This window comes from Danio aesculapii, chromosome 2 (assembly GCF_903798145.1).
Source record: "Danio aesculapii chromosome 2, fDanAes4.1, whole genome shotgun sequence".
Taxonomy (NCBI): domain Eukaryota; kingdom Metazoa; phylum Chordata; class Actinopteri; order Cypriniformes; family Danionidae; genus Danio; species Danio aesculapii.
In genome coordinates this window covers 14597484-14614464 of record NC_079436.1, presented here as the reverse complement: position 1 = coordinate 14614464, position 16981 = coordinate 14597484, and the positions used below count along the sequence as shown (strand labels likewise).

The 16981-nt window shown below is 34.2% G+C and overlaps 1 protein-coding gene across 3 annotated transcripts in view; it reads left to right on the top strand.

The window, feature by feature from the left end:
• Positions 1-2705: 2705 nt before the first annotated feature.
• The window catches only part of pbx1a (pre-B-cell leukemia homeobox 1a), a 128262-nt gene continuing 113986 nt past the window's right edge, over positions 2706-16981 (top strand). The window contains exons 1-2 of one of the 3 annotated variants that reach the window (XM_056473286.1): positions 2706-3317; positions 5212-5285. In XM_056473286.1, coding sequence (XP_056329261.1) covers positions 3130-3317; positions 5212-5285 — 262 coding nt within the window. In that variant the 5' untranslated portion in view covers positions 2706-3129. The remainder of the gene's footprint in view (positions 3318-5211; positions 5286-16981) is intronic. The other 2 variants (XM_056473277.1, XM_056473294.1) reach the window with 2 other exon arrangements.

Genomic DNA, 16981 nt, shown 5'->3' with positions numbered 1-16981 from the left:
GTTGGAGTGGTGCTTCTGGAATATTTGCTCCAGTGATGGGTACTCAGGCATCAGAAACGGCCTCTTTAACACTCTCTTTATTGGTCCTTTTCCCGGCACCTGCAGCCAGAGCGTGACATTTCTGCCACATCCTGAGCTCCGTGTCAATAGCCAGTGAATTTAATACCGTTAAATAGACCACATGGCTGAGCAAACTGCCTGTCTGATCATTTTTCCGAGACACATTGAGTGGCCATGGTGTCTTTCAGCAACATTATATGAAGGTCTTAGTGGAAATGAATGTGGAATGAAATATAAATAAAGAGGTCAGAGATGCAAAGGGGGTTTCAAGCATTGAAAAAGGCATACTGTAAAACACCTTAGATTGTTTTCTGTTACATCAGAATGTGTCCTGTAACCATTTAATTTTATTGTTTGACTGATTTATTGGTTGATTGAGCGAAAAGGAAAGACTATCCTGCATTTGTACCATCATTTTATAAAATATATCCACTATTCAATGTAACAATAGTATATATATCAAAACAAATGCAGACCTAAAAATGTATACAGTGCTCAGCATAATTGAGTACACTCTATCTTGAAAATGCATATTTTTTTTCTATTTCTCAGTGAATATAGGCAATGTATTTTAATAAACAGTTTTATTAAACAGATATATTTTTTAAATAATATTTTAGTCACCAAACATATTTAGAAATATGCAAAATATTGCACACAAAAAAATACAACCTTCAAAATTTCCTCTAAATTATTCAATTTTTTTTGGCTTCTCTTAATTTTTCCTCTTTTTAAATTTGTATGTAATATTTTTCCATTACATATACATTTGGGTGTACTAGTTTAGACTGTTATCGTAAGTTTTTTGTAAGATAAGCTCCAGATTTGGCTTCAGTACTGACTAATCTAATGTATATGCACAAATATAATATTGTATAGCTTCCTATTAAAAAAAAATATGTAAAAGATTTGTGAGGGGTGTACTTATATATGCTGAGCACTGTACAGTGTATTTAGGTCTTCTTATTGTGCAGTCTTTCATCCCATTATAAAATTTGTCAGCAAGAAGTTGTTAATCATTTAAAATATAAGTAAATGTCACTTATTTATATATTTTTAATAAGCACGTCAAAGTGTTGTTTCTATGGAGCAATATTTAACACATAATTTGACATTTTATTGTCATAAAGCTTATTTGACACATTAAATCAGAAACATTTGGGTTTTTTTGTCTCTGGATTTTGACACAAAATAGACAAACATAGTGTCATCAGTGGATTATCTACAAATATACTTGAAAATAAAATGAACCCATGCATTTTTAAATTCCAGCCTGTATTTGTTTATTTTCTACTAAACATTTTAGTCAAAGGGGAATTATGATCAAACAGTAATGACCTACAATTATTTTTCCTCATTAACTTAACATGTTTGAATCTGTTTATTTTCCTTATCAACACTTATAATAATCCCAAACCTCCTAGTCAGAATTATTAAACACCATGGATTATTAGCCCACGTTCATTTTTCCCCTAATTTATGTTTAACTGAGGGAAGATTGTTTCAACACATTTCTAAACATAATAGTTTTAATAACTCATTTTTAATAATTGATTTCTTTTATCTTTGCCATGATGACAGTAAATAATATTTGACTAGATATTTTTCGAGACACTTCTATACAGCTTAAGTGACATTTAAAGGCTTAACTAGGTTAATTAGGTTAACTAGGCAGGTTAGGGTAATTAGGCAAGTTATTGTATAATGATGGTTTGTTCTGTAGACTATCGAAAAAATATACAGCTTAAAGGGGCTATTAATTTTGACCTTAAAATGTTTAGTAAAAAAATTATAAACTGCTTTTATTCTAGCCAAAATAAAACAAATAAGACTTTCTCCAGAAGAAAAAATATTATCAGACATACTGTGAAAATTCCCTCTCTCTCTCTCTCTCTCTCTCTCTCTCTCTCTCTCTCTATATATATATATATATAATTCAAAAAAATAAAAAATTCTGATTTCAACTGCACAAGCAAAATTTGTGTGAGCACTTTGCAAGTTAAAAGTAAAAACAAGATGATTAAGATGGGTGTGTTTACATGCATTACTGTCAATAATTACTTGTGCATGATGTTAATATACTCTATAAATATTCTGTGCATCACCATATATCTTATATGGAGGTGTGTGGATATTTACAGCAGCCATGTCCAGGTTTCGATATAAATCAAGACATTTTGACTTTGATTTATGGCTGACAACACTGTATAAAACACATCGAACCCTTCAAATGTTTGTCATAAATGTCATATGTGGCATCAAATAAATAGTTAAAAATATATTCATAACTAAATAAAAAAAACAGATCTTTACTGACCACGGTATGAGATAACATGGACGTCCCGTCCTGCTTGACAGTGGGGAGAAAAGCGGACACAGAGGCTTAACGCCAAGCAGCATTATTTATTTTCATGTTCAACCCCTATCCATCACCGTGTTACCACCCTGTCCAGTCTGGGCGCTAACGCCACATCTTAAAGCTTATTACGGCGACCCACCTTCCTCAGAAATATGATTGACGTTTCGTGGAAGAAGCGAGGCGGGGCCACAATTGCGCTCTCGTCCAATCAAGTTCGAGGGGTGGCGCCGGAGCGCTGTGTGCCAGTGTTGGTGGGCGGAGCCCTCCCCTATGTGTCAGTGTTGCCAGCAGACCTGTGCGAAACAAAAGCACTTCTCTCCCCACGTTTAACGCCTTCAAAGCACGTCTCAAAGCTGTTTGAGTCGTAAAGCTGTCAAAGGAAACAAGGAGTTACGCGGCAGAGTCGCAGATTACGCAGGATTACAGCAGCCCTTAGACAAAGTTGGGCTCTGTTGTCTTGGCTTTGGTGGCAAGAGCAGGAGTGGCTTGATCCTAAAGCAGCTCTCCAGATCAGATTTCACCCAAACCAGCTGTGCGAGAGGGAGCTTTGCCTTTTCTCCCCTCTCTCCCTCTCTCCATGTTGTAAGCGCGCTCCAGACATCCAGAAAGCAAAACAGGGGGGAGTGACGGAGAGAGAGTTTGCCGAAGGAATTTCCCTTCTCCCAGGCGAGATCTGAAAAGTCACCAGACTCTCCAGAACAGCGGCGAGGATGGATGACCAGCCCCGGTTGATGCACTCCTCTCACGGGGTGGGCATGGCCGGACACCCCGGCCTGGCGCAGCATATGCAGGATGGCACGGGAGGAGCAGACGACGAAGGAAGAAAACAGGACATTGGAAACATATTACAACAAATCATGACCATAACCGACCAAAGTCTGGACGAGGCGCAAGCCAGGTATGTTTCCAAGATCTTATGCATGCTGTCTTTGCGTTATTAACCTAATGGACAGTGTTTAACAAGTCAGCTGCGTTATATTTTTACGCGCCACCCCGAAGCGCACTTTTCTTTTTGCGTCTTTTTTCAAACTTTTATCCATTTTGCATTACAGATATGCTTCTTCCGAGCGCCTTTGTGCACATTATGTGCTCTTCCTATTCTTCTTCCCAGATGCATCGTTTCGATTTCCAATTGCTCTGGATCTCACAGGTTACAAATGAGAAAAGCGCATTGATTCGGTGCCATATAGACTTACTACATGTTGCGGGTGGATTCAGTCCTGGTTTATTTATTTATTTATTTAATTATCGGACTGCAAGCACCTTATGATTAAGCCAGGGAATACATGCTAGTGATTTTTGAATACGTACAAATTATTAATCGTCAGAAAGTCCATAACTGTGCAGTGTGTTTACGTATAGCTTGATTGTGGGCCGAAGGAACGTTGTAAAATATACTTTCTTTAGTGAAACGTATCTACTTGTAGCATTTAAAAGCAATTAGACAGTCTGATGAAGTGTTGACAAGAAATAATTCACTTGACCGTTAGCCTTAGCAACTGTCAACACAGGTGTTTCTAAAAGACTGACATAAATGCAAACATTTCAGTTTTCAAATAAAAGTTTTACCACAGAAAAATTACATATGAATGTTTATAATGCATTTGACACATTTATATTGATATGTCATTCATATTTGTGATTAAATATTTAAATCAATGTTTATTTTTTTTTCTCTAACCATATTTGTCTGATTAATATTTGATTGCCACCCTATATAAATATCTGATATCAGAAATTAATTTCTCAAGCAGCTATGTTATTTATTTATGGTTTAATGTTAATTAATAAAATGCTGTTATTATATATTTTTATTATATTATATAATAAATATTAATATTATTCATTTAAAGGATGCTGGCCAGTAGCCTCTAAAAATATTTGATTGTAATTTCAATTTATTTTGTAAAAGAAGTTTAATATTTATTTATTAGTTTTCTAATTTTTTTTATTTAACGATTGTAAACAAATATTTGGTATTAATGTAATTTGCAGTCCCCTTCAATCCACCATTATGATGATATATAGTTTAATACATTTACTTTTTTAAATTTATTAGTTTTATAATATTTTTATTTTCATTTTTTTTTTTCTTTTCCTTAAAGTTAGCTAGTCACTTTATATGAGCATTTCATGGTGTTTAAAAGTGAGTTAACTTTGGAGTCAAATTCATTTGACTGTTTACTGTAATGTAATTCATATATGGTTTAATAGTTACTTTAATATTTATTTTAATATCTACTTATTATTATTATTATTATTATTATTATTATTATTATTATTATTATTATTATTATTATTATTATTATGATGATGTGATCACTTTTCTTTAAAATAAGATAGCCTTTCATCTTAAATGAGATTTTTAATAATTATTTTACTTTGCTGTTTTCTTCAATCCACTCTTATACTGAAATGCAAATATGTTTTAACATCTATTAATGTCATTATTTGTTGTTCCATATTCTTTACCCATTCACCTTAAATGAGTATATAATTCTAATTCGACATTTCAGTCCACTTCATTTATTCTGCTATCTAAGATTCACTTGAAGCATCCTGACAGTTATTTTTTTGCTTATTTAAAACATGCATCACTTCCAAAAAGTGCTACACAATTTAGAGCCATTTGTCAGCTGTCTTCTATCAAATACCATTTTTTAAAATACTCCAAAACGCATTTCCATCAGACATAGCAGACATTCCTTCTAAGCCTAATGTCTGTGTTTTGACAGTTCTGACAGTTCATGCACAGTGACGGCGTAGTATTTATTTTCTGTTTGTGTTTTTAGGAAGCATGCGCTGAATTGTCACAGAATGAAGCCGGCTCTGTTCAACGTCCTGTGTGAAATAAAAGAAAAAACAGGTGGGTTTTCCTCTCTCACACTGAGAACAGAACGCCAAAACTTGCTTTGTTTAAATCCAGTTATCACATTAAGCGGGATATTGAAATATTGATTTTTTTTTGTGCTACATAGCTCTTTAATACAGTGATATATTGCGTGTCTTGTGAGAATCTGTGTTATTAGATATTTAGATAGAGGAGAATTTGCAGTTAGAGTCAAGACTGCACCATGTCAAAGTTCTGATATTACAATAATAACAGAAATATTCCTGCTGTGATTTATTCGGCATTCAGATTCCTCAAATAGACAGATATTATTATTATTATTATTTTGTGTGCTAGGGTTATAATTTGTGCAGCGGAGCTGAAGTTCATTACTTAATACAGCATTTTACATTGCATTGTATCATATACTGATTGAGCGTGACTGATTAGGTTTAGTATAGAAATATCAAGTTAAAAAATATGATTGCTCTACACATCAAATTAAGATTTTGAGTGTTAACTTTAAAAGTCACGCTTTTTTATATAAATTTAACTTCAGTTTGACATTATTGGGTACAAAAGTAACATATTACAAATTTAAGCCTGGCTTACGTTTAATAAAAAAATAATAATAAAAATGTAATAAATACGTTCACATTGCTTTCTATAATAAGTAACTATGCAATACATGAGGTTAATTATTTTAAACAGTGACTTAAGATTGTAATATATTACTTTTTTATACCCAACATTTTACCTTTGTTTGTTTACTAATATTAGTTTGCTTTCCTATACGGTAAGATGCCAATTTTAAATTGGTAATGAATGCATTTTGAAGTTTTTGAATTGTAGCTGCTTAAGCAAAGTGCTTTAATAGCAGTTTAAAAAGTCCACCAGAAGCGCTATTCATTAGGGCGAAATGAACATGCTGTTTTGATTATGCGATCATCCCTGAGTGAAGGTTTTCGAGGCAGATTGCTATAACGAGAAACAACAACAAATGTCAAAAAAAAAAAAGCACAGCCGTATCTTCCTACTAATTAGCCCCAAAGTGTAATTTACAAAGATTTCATTACATGGAAGCAGAAGCTGGCTTTCTGCCACACTGTCTGAAAGCAGCGGTGCTGTGGAGAAGTTCCCCCTCCTCAGTGCAACTCTGAGCAGAATGAAGAGGCTTCGCAGGGCCACCGTGTCAGCGATCACAGGGGCCTCATGGCACTAGGCAGCTTTTTTCCTCCTCTTGTTTAGCAAGGTTCTCAGAGGAGTGAAAGAGTTATGCCTGGCTCTTTTGAACTGCTTGGCGTCACCCGGGGTTCACTCAAAGTTCGTTTCCAAGATGAAGAACAAAGTGACTTGGACCTCTTCCTGGCTTTTTGCTTCTGCTTCTCTTCCCACAGTTCCTGGCAAACGGGAACCTGTGGGGCTTTAGACTGGAGAGATGAACCCAAATAGGCTGTGTTAGATGTTGAAGATGGTGCTTTTTTATTGAGTTTGACTCATGTGTGTGAATTAGTTGCTTGTTTGCTTGTTTTGCCTATTTTTTATGAGATTCCCTTTCCCCTAAACACACACACACACCTCATGTTGCACTTTTGTTTGTAGTTGAATGCAGCCCTGGTGTTGTTTTTGTCTCATGTGAACTTCCTCGGTTGTGACGTGGTTGCTTCTTTTCTCTCAGGACTTCATTAGGAGCAGCGGATCATCAGAATCAAACCTACTTGCATTTGATCTGCGTTCGTATGACAAATTAACATTAGCTGATTTCTGGTTTGTGTTCGTTTCGGGTTGAAAACTTGAACAAGTTGGGGCTTTCCATCTGTTGAAGGAAGCAAAGAAAAGGGAGGAATCTTGTCAAGCGGAATAGAAGTCTTTATGCTTATTATTATGTATAAATGGGTCAAAGATGAAAATAGTTTTAAGATTGAAAGCAGATTTTCTTTTACAGATTTAATTTTATTTTTAAGATTTTTTTACAGAGTTAATTTTATTTCCAGTACATTAGAGCTGTTTAAGTTCTTTTTTACAACTCAAAACTATGACTTCCATACATTTTTACCATGATCTACTGAAGACACACGATCTTTCAGTGTTGCAATGATTTACAGTTGAAGTCAGAAATATTAAACCCCCTGAATTACTATCCACATCCCCTAAGTCCCCCCCCCCCCCTTTTTATTTTTTTTTCCAATTTCTGTTTAATGGAGAACAGGTTTTTTCAACACATTTTTAAAGATAATACTTTTAATAACTCATCTCTAATAACTGATTTATTTTATCTTTGCCATGATGACAGTAAATAATATTTGACTAGATATTTTTCAAGACCCGTCTATACAGCTTAAAGTGATATTTAAATGCTTAACTAGGTTAATTAGGCTAACTAGGCAGGTTAGAGTAATTAGGCAAGTTATTGTATAATGATTGTTTGTTCTGTAGAAAATCGAAAAATAAATATAGCTTAAAGGGGCTAATAATTTTAATCTTAAAATGGTTATTAATAAATTTAAAACTGCTTTTATTTTAGCTGAAATAAAACAAATACGACTTTCTCCAGAAGAAAAAATATTATCAAGACATACTGAGAAAATGTCCTTGCCCTGTTAAACATCATTTTGGAGATATTTAAAAAAAGAAAAAAAATCATGTAAATGTAATAATTCTGATTTCAACTGTATATACCAAAAAATATATGGTAGATGCTTTACTTTGTTTTCTGTGTATATAAAACGACTTTTGTACATTACAGCCAAAATGCTGTCTCTCATCTTTGACCCAAATGTAATTTGTTATATTTGCACCATCAAACATTCAGCCACAAACATTTGCAAACTATTTTTGCAGTTTTATAATCCCTAGCTTGGGAATTGACAGAGGAAAAAAAAAGATTTTTGATGCTTTTTAAGTGGATGCTATTGATAGTAGCCTGACTGTGACTTAAGAAAACACTCTGAAAATAGAAAGCAAATAGAGTCTGTTTTTAGGTGTCAGTTTTTATACTGCTGAAAATGCTGTCGGCAACATGGTTTGAAAATAAATGAACTCAAGCCCCGACGGTTGATTTGAAAGGTCCTTGTACATTAAACCCCCCCCTCTCCTCCGTTCTCTCTCCTACAGAATTAGCCGTGAGCTGTACCTCGGTTCACTTCTGTCTCTTTTTAATGCGAGGGTGTAATTTCACACTGCACAGACAGACACCACTAAAAATCCACCGCCGCCACAGAGAAAATGGCTCAAACCTCCGCCGTGACATTTACTGCAAATGTGCTGAGCGCTCAAACGAGAGCAGCCACCATTTTTTTTTTTTTTTTTTGCCAGGCCCTTTTTAATTTTTCTATTTTTTTTTTTAATAAAGACTCAGCCTTGTTCACACGTTTACATTGTTGCAGCCACAGAGTCCCAGGTGGATTCCAGAAAAGCGAGGTTATTAAATCTGTAGCAGGTCTGTTTTGTTGAAATGGCGTAGCGTGCTGCGTCTTGGCTTTCATAACAGACTGTGGAGGTCATGAAACAGTGGCTCTGTGTTTTGAAAGAAATACACCTTTTCTGCTCACAATAACCTTGATTTACAGGAATTTTGACTGTTTTGATCAACCGCGTTCTCACCTGCTTTAAACGCAGCTCGTAATTCCTATTGAGTTTCTTTGACATGAACTATAAATTTTCGCTCTGCTAATATATTTCATCTTGAGAGTGCACAAAATGACACGGCTCCTGTAATTCTTGGTAACCTGCGGGTCGGCTCGCCTAGATTGACATGGCTGTGAGTTTGCCCGGTGTGCAGCACGTGTTGCGTGGCGTGTTGACAGCCGTGCGGGACGACGGCCTGGTGATGTGCCCTCCTCTGGCAAGCAGCTGACAAGCGGGGCAGTACGGTGTGCCAGCAGCAGACAGAGCTGGCCTGAACTTCTGACCTCACCGTGTATTTTTACACAGGGCCTGACCGACTAACACGGCACAGGCTGGCGTGCGAGTATAAACAAGTATTGCGGCTCATGGAACAGGATGCAATGCGGGGAGGGTTTTTTTAAACAAGGCTGTTTTAGCGCCGCAAGTGTTTCAGATTATTTCAAGCGTTCGTGTAGCCTCATGGAGTTTGCTGCATGCTCAATGCAAGGCCACTGTGTGTGTATGTGTGTGTGTTTGAAATTGGTGACTGGCACATATAGATGGATGTGTATGGAATGGACATTAAGTTTGATCTTTGTTGGTATTGGGTTTCAGTCGTGTTTTACCCTTGGGGCTTTCATCAGGCCTGTTTCACTTGGACATACATTCGCCTGATCGTGAACAGACGTTTGATAAATAAACTTAAACTTAAGTTGAACTCGCTGAACTGTAGAGGGTCAGTGAAAAATGATTTTCCCAGCAGAAAAAAAAGGACTGTATTAGTTCCATGTTAAAATGTTTAGATCACCTTTAAGTTAAAAGAATATAAATATATCACTGTGGTGTACTGCAGCTTTCATTTTTCTTAAAATGTATATACAATGTAATTTGCATAATTTAACAAAAAGTGATATATTTTAATATGTTCCGGGACATATTTGATAATAATATGATTATTATCAAATCAAATTAAGTTAAATCAATAATAGTTGTATACAGAGTGCGAATTACAGGGGGGTTTGGGGGTTCTGACCCCCCTAATTAACGCTTGATCCACCCTGAAGGACATCAAAACACGATGGGGGGTCAGCCCTTTAATAGTTAGAAAATAGTTTGCTCTGATCTGTCTTTTAATTAATATTAATAATTGAAATAATAGATGACTTTAATATACATTTTACCACCCCTAATATGGTTCATACCATTGTGAATGCATATTTGCACCAAAAATATTAATTCATCAGTGTGAAACCAGCAAATCTAGAGCACCAACAGACAGTGTAAGTGTTCACAAAACATATTCCTTAAAAAAAGGTGTTTGTAGGCGTCTGTAAAACTATAGTATGCATAGTTTGTATTTTATTATACACTGGCTCGCACAAGAAAGTTAAACAGTAAAATAAAAAATACGTGCAGTCTTTCATTGTCATCCATAATAGGGGCAGGAAAGCAAACCTGTCACTGTTTATTTAATATCACAAGTGTCCTTGAGAACCACTCAATATCACTCAAAACACTGAAAACGTAAAAAAGTTTGAATAATAAAGCAGATGTAATTGAATTAAATATATGAATTTGTTTCACTGAGGCAAATTACCGAACATAACTGAAAAACTTGACCCACCCAATCATCAATGTATAATTCGCACCCTGGTTATATATGAAATATTTGCGTGTAATCACACTGGCATCTTGGCTGGTTTAGGTTTTACATGGACTACACATATATATATATATGACACTAATATTGGCAGTTGGTTGAGGCAATTTCCTGTCCATTGAGTGATTGAAATTGATTTTCGAAACAAAGCAATGGCTGTTGTTGTAATATGTATATAATCTGATCATTAAAACATTGATTTAATTGATTCGTTCAAACAAACTTGATAAATATTTTATAAATGTACAAAAATTATAAAAATTAGATTCGATTCAAACAAGTAAACAAGAAAAACAACAAAATAAAACAAATATCTTGATTCAATGATGCACAAATGATTCTAATATTTACAGTTGAAGTCGGAATTATTAAACCCAATTTGAATTATTATTTATTGTTTTAATATTTTCCATATGATGTTTAACAGAGCAAGAAAATTTTCACAGTTTGTCTGATAATATTTTTTTCTTCTGGAAAAAGTCTTATTTGTTTTATTTCAGCTAGAATAAAAGCAGTTTTAAATTTTTTAAAAACCATTTTAACGTCAATTATTAACCTCTTTAAGCTAAATATTTTTCAGTAGTCTACAGGACAGACCATCATTATACAATAACCTGCCTAATTACCCTAACCTGCGTAGTTCAACCTAATTAACCTAGTTAAGCATTTAAATGTCACTTTAAGCTGTATAGAAGTGTCTTAAAAATATCTAGTCAAATATTATTTACTGTCATCATGGCAAAGATAAAAGAAATCAGTTATTAGAAATGAGTTATTATGTTTAGAATCTTCTCTCTGTTAAACAGAAATTGGGGAAAAAAAATAAACAGGGGGGCTAATAATTCTGACTTCAACCATATATGCTTTACATTTATTTAAGCATTTGGTCATTTTAACGAGGTGTTTTTGAGTGTTTTTCAAAGAGTCACATTCACCTCTCATATTATTAAAGCGACAGTATTATTACCATAATATTGCACAACCACAGATAGATCTTAATACTTATTATGAAATTTTTTAAAATCTATTTGTATGTGCATACCTTTTATTATTATTAAATATTACATTTCATTAAGTATTCAGAGCACCTGGTTGGACTACATGACATTTTATTGCCTGATCTAACCTTGCCTTGTTATAAAAATAATCTGATATTTTAAGAGATTTATTGGCTTTGACACACAGTATCATAAATCAAGTTTGTAGTGGGAATTTAAAAGCATTACACTCATATCATATACTGTATGTATTCACACAAGTCTGTGTCTGTCTATTGAACTACCTACACTATGTCTATATCATGATTAAACACATCTCATCAAACTGTAGGATATGTAAGGAATATTTGATTTTGCTCTATTGAGTAATTAGACAATAATTCACACCGGTAAGGATGATGTAGTCATGATGCAAAGTGAAGTAATTATATATATATATATATATATATATATATATATATATATATATATATATATATATATATATATATATATATATATATATATATATATATATATATATATATATATACACAATAATCTTTTACTTTAATATATAATATTTTATTTATTTAAAAACGTATGTTCGCAGTATGGTGCAGCAATACATAGTTTTGGAAAAAAATTAATTCACTTTTACAAAGACTTCAAGCTAGATGTAATTCAACTAAATGTACATTATGGCATGTGCACGATGCTAAAACCACAATTTGATCCAGTGCTATCATCTAACCTGACATGTGCACACACTAACAAGCACGTCCTTGCTTGTATCCCATGTCAAACCAGTGACAGATCCTCATATACGCCACACACTCATCTCAACATCCTGATGAATTACCTTTAACAAGATTCAGCAGCCAAATTCCCACCAAATAACTTCCAACTTCAAATAAAGCCTCTTCTTTCCCGTATTAATATAACTATTATGAGATAAAACTCTTGTAAACACACTAAACATCATGAGGGCTGTATTTTGATGTATTGCTCTGCTAATCGTCACATATTTACTCGCAGTGTTGTTTTAGCTTTATTCTAGCGCTAGCAGTGCTCACAACATAATATCGTTTGGGCTTCATTTCTTAACTCATTTGTTTATGCCACGTAATTTTAAGCTGGCATGATATCTAACGAGCGTCGTGTTGAATTGTGGAGAAATATTGTGTTTGCTGCAGCTACATGAAGGGGAGTCTTTCCTCCCCCTGTTTTATTTGGAACGTGATTGCTAATCATACTTAGGGCCGTTGGAACGGACATGCCTCAGTAGCGGCATAATGTTTCCTGTGTGTTTCTGTTATTACCCAGCTTCAAGTCTAAACTCACTCGCAATTAGAGCTCCTTATAAATTATGCAAATGATGACTGGCGTAATTGAGACATGTTAATCATGTTTTAAGAGCCTAATTACAGAAATGTATAACGGAGGTGGGAGTCTCTAATTAGCTCTGATAACAGGTTGCCCGTGTGAATAGTGAAGAAGCGCTTTTTTTGTGTGTGGGAGGTGTTTTCCTCTTGCGGACGGTCAACGGAGGAACCCAAACCCTCATTTTATGGAATAATTATTGACATGGCTTAAGGTTAAAGGGGACTTGTTTGAAACTGTTGCGCATTAGAGGCTTGGCTGATGACATTAGGGTAATATTATTGCACATCGCTTTAGGATCAAAACCTAAAGCAATGTAAAGTAATTCCTCCCTTTTTTGCTTCATGAAATGCATCATAACATATGAATTTAATCACATCAGCTCTCCAGTTTGTGCATAACAAATATTCCTGAATGTTTTTGTGATGTAAGGCTACATGATTTGGAATCTGTTAATGAAGTTTCTGATGAGAAGTGCTGCTTTTGTTGTCATTTGCTGCACAATTGACACCAAATTATGTGATTTTTGAATCAGTATTAGAATTGTTAAGCTGATGTAAAGCACCAAAACTTTTTTATTGGCTAAACAAACTCATCTTCAGCCTCTTCTTTGACCCAACCATACTACAAGTGAATGATAATACTAAATGATAATGATAATACTAACTAAACTAATACTAATACTAAAAAATAAAGATATGTAATGATAATTAGTAATAAGTATTATTTATAATAAGTATTTTATTCTACTCATGTTTATGTTAATACCTTTTGGACATATTATAAACATATGAGCCTTGATTTTGGCTCCCCACTCTCTCTCAATTTCCCCGCTCATAATTCTTTGTTAAGATGTTATTTGAATGATGAAAATGAGTTATTGTTGCTGAGGTCTCTTATATGGCATATTGTGAGATGCTAATGTGAAGTTGTACATTCTAACCGGAGAAACCTGGTTTTCTGTCTCCCTGTCTGGCTTAGAGCATGGTAGGGAGGTTTGATGCCTTCTGTTTATTTTTTATTATTTTTTTTCCTGTGTTGTTAGTAGGGAGGTAAGTTTTCTGTATTTTATTTTCTTCTTTGTTTTTCAGCAAAGTTTGCTCTAATTTAGTTAGTTTGGTTCATTGTCATTTATTTTAGCTCAACCCCTCCCGATGTTATTTTGCTCCTCATTTTCTGTAAATAAATCATATTTTCTTGTTAGTACTCAGTGTGTTTTTGTGTTTTGGTTTACATTTTGGTGAGAGAGAGCATGGAGGCACCAGGGATTATATTTTTAATCCCTGTTATCTTGTTACGTTTTGGTTAAACTCCTTTTTGACTAAAGATTTTTAATTTAATTAGTAACAGATGCATTTATAGTCTCTTTTTTGAAGTTTTTCTTTTGTTAGCAACAGTGCTTCTCATTAAAAGCTTAGGAAAGATGTTTGGGACAAATATATTTGCCAATGTTAATGTTATGAGTGAAAGTGCATGTGAATCAACATATACTTGTTATAAAATAGTATATAATATATAATAATATTGGCAATTGCCAACAATATACATTGTATGGGTTAAAGTTTTATATTTTTGTTTTATGCCAAAACCCATTTTCATATTAAATAAATACTGAACTGCACTAGGCATGGGCTGATATAAATTTCTGATGGTACAGTATAATAACCTTGGATAAAATATCACGGTTTTACGATACTGTGATCGCTGCTCTAAAATATGCTCTTTTTAAATGTCTGGGTAAAAAAAAAGGCATTTTATTTTGGGAAACATTTATAATATTGTCAAACTATAGGCCTGTCAGGCTAAATAATGAAAATAAATTATTGACTTCTGCTCTCTTCATTAGTTTCAAAGACACAGATTTCTTTACAACACATTAAAAAAACACATTAAAAACCCTTACAAATATCTTAGGATTTTAGCCTTTTTAAAACCTTGACATTTCCAAACCGTTGTAAACTTTGAAACCCGCCATCATCCCATGCTTACACTGCACACTCAATTTTTTATTAATTATGTGTGTAATCCTTTTTTAAAGACAACTTTAAAGTTGATTTTCTCAATATTTTTAATCCTCAGATTCTAGATTTTCAGCAAAGTGAAAATCAGTCGTACCTTGAGTATATCTTATATATCCTAACAAAGTTAACATCAATGGAAAAGCTTATTTATATAACTATTAGGTAAGGTTTAAACCTCAATTTAAAGGGCACCTATTTTACCCCTTTTACAAGATGTAAGATAAGCCTTTGATGTCTCCAGAATGTATCTGTAAAGTTTCAGCTCAAAATAACCCTCAGATAATCTATTATAGCCTCCAGAATCTGCCCGTTTTGGTGTCTGAATACATTGTAGCTGTTTTTGTAGCCTGTGGCTTTAAGTGCAAATGAGTTGCTTTTCCCCGCCCACTGTTCCCACGTGCATGTCTGCTTCTCATCATGCGTTGCATCAGATAAGCAGCAGTGACAGAAACAGACTCGGGTGAAGCTGAATAGCCAAAAATACCAAGTTTTTGTTCATGTATTTGTAATGGAGTTTATTCAAACCTTTCTGAAATGATGAGTCTCATTCAAATGCCATTTGCAGTTCACACACACATGATTATAGCGGTTAAGAATTAGATAGCAATTTTTCTGTCTTTATTACAAACATGCTGTTTTAAAAATGTTTTAAACTTATAAAAACCACAGAGAGTTGGAACAAATATTTCAATCCCAGTTTATCTGCAAAAACAATGTTTTGCGCACATGTGTACACATGTTATTATAGAAACATGGCGCCTGTCAATCAATTCGGTGGGCAGGGAAAACTGCACTTATGTCATGTTGTGGTGGGCTTCAAAATCACTGGGATTTGGGTCCTATTTTAACATCAAGAAGATTTGGGTCCTATTTTAACATCATGTAAAAAAAGGGACTTGTTTCTATCACTCCAATATGACAGCAGACACACTATACATACACACAGTTCTGTCCAAACAGCTTACAAAAGTTGATTTTCATCATAGGTGCCCACTTATGACAGGTTGTGTCATCCTGGGTCACATATTTAGGCCTTCTTGTTGAAATCACAGAATTTGGTTGGAATTTTGATTTTATATAGACCAGAGGTGCCCAAACTTTTTTCTATGAAGGGCCAAAACCCAAATATCATTAAGAGCCATGGGCCGAAAGTAAACATACCAAACTATATTACATTAAAGTTGCCGTGGGTTATTTCCTAATTTATTTCATAATATTTAAAAATAAATAGAAAACATTACATTAAATCACATTAACTAATGCAGAATTACTTTTTTAAATGATAACTTATTGCAATAACCAGCATAACTAATCACATCTATAACACAGTGGAGTTCAATGCTGAATACACCAGTCAAGCAGATTCTGCCTTAGACTTGATTTGCTCACCAAAGTCTCTGCATTGTCGGGTGACAGTGTGTACATTTAAACTAAATTTGATTATTTACACCATTTATTTAAAACATTTAATTTCAGTTAGCTTTTAATGATAAAACAAACAAACTAACAAACAAAAAAGGGTTGCACTAAATCTGAATGGACAATGTCAAAACCATCCCCATCATTCTCATCATTCTTCTCAGATGAGATTGTGGGCCAAATCAAAGGTTACCATGGCCCGCGGGCCCTAGTTTGGGCAACTCTGATTTAGACTAACCATAAACCCTTAAACTAAATGCATCAGTGTATTTCAGTTAATAGCTGATATTCCGGTTCTCATTTTTGCACGAATCAGATATCAATATGGACTGTTAGTCGCTGTTTGTTTTACGGTGATCTCCGTAATGGTCATTTAATATTTCCTCTCAAAAGATTTGAATGCATCTAAAGTGCATAAAAGCATGGCCAGTTTTGGATATCTGCAGCATCAGTGCCAGCCATTCTGCAAACCGAGCTTTTGTTCATAGTTGTCCGACAGATATCATATTCAAAGCCATTACAGCCAAAACATCTACTCACTTATTGGATTAAAAATTGCTTTAGAGAGGAAATTTGCTTGGAGATGCGACGGAGCTCTTTTTGTTGTTGTCCAGTATTAGTGTGTGGTGCAGTTTGTAAAAAAAAAGAAGAAGGGAATTACAGTAA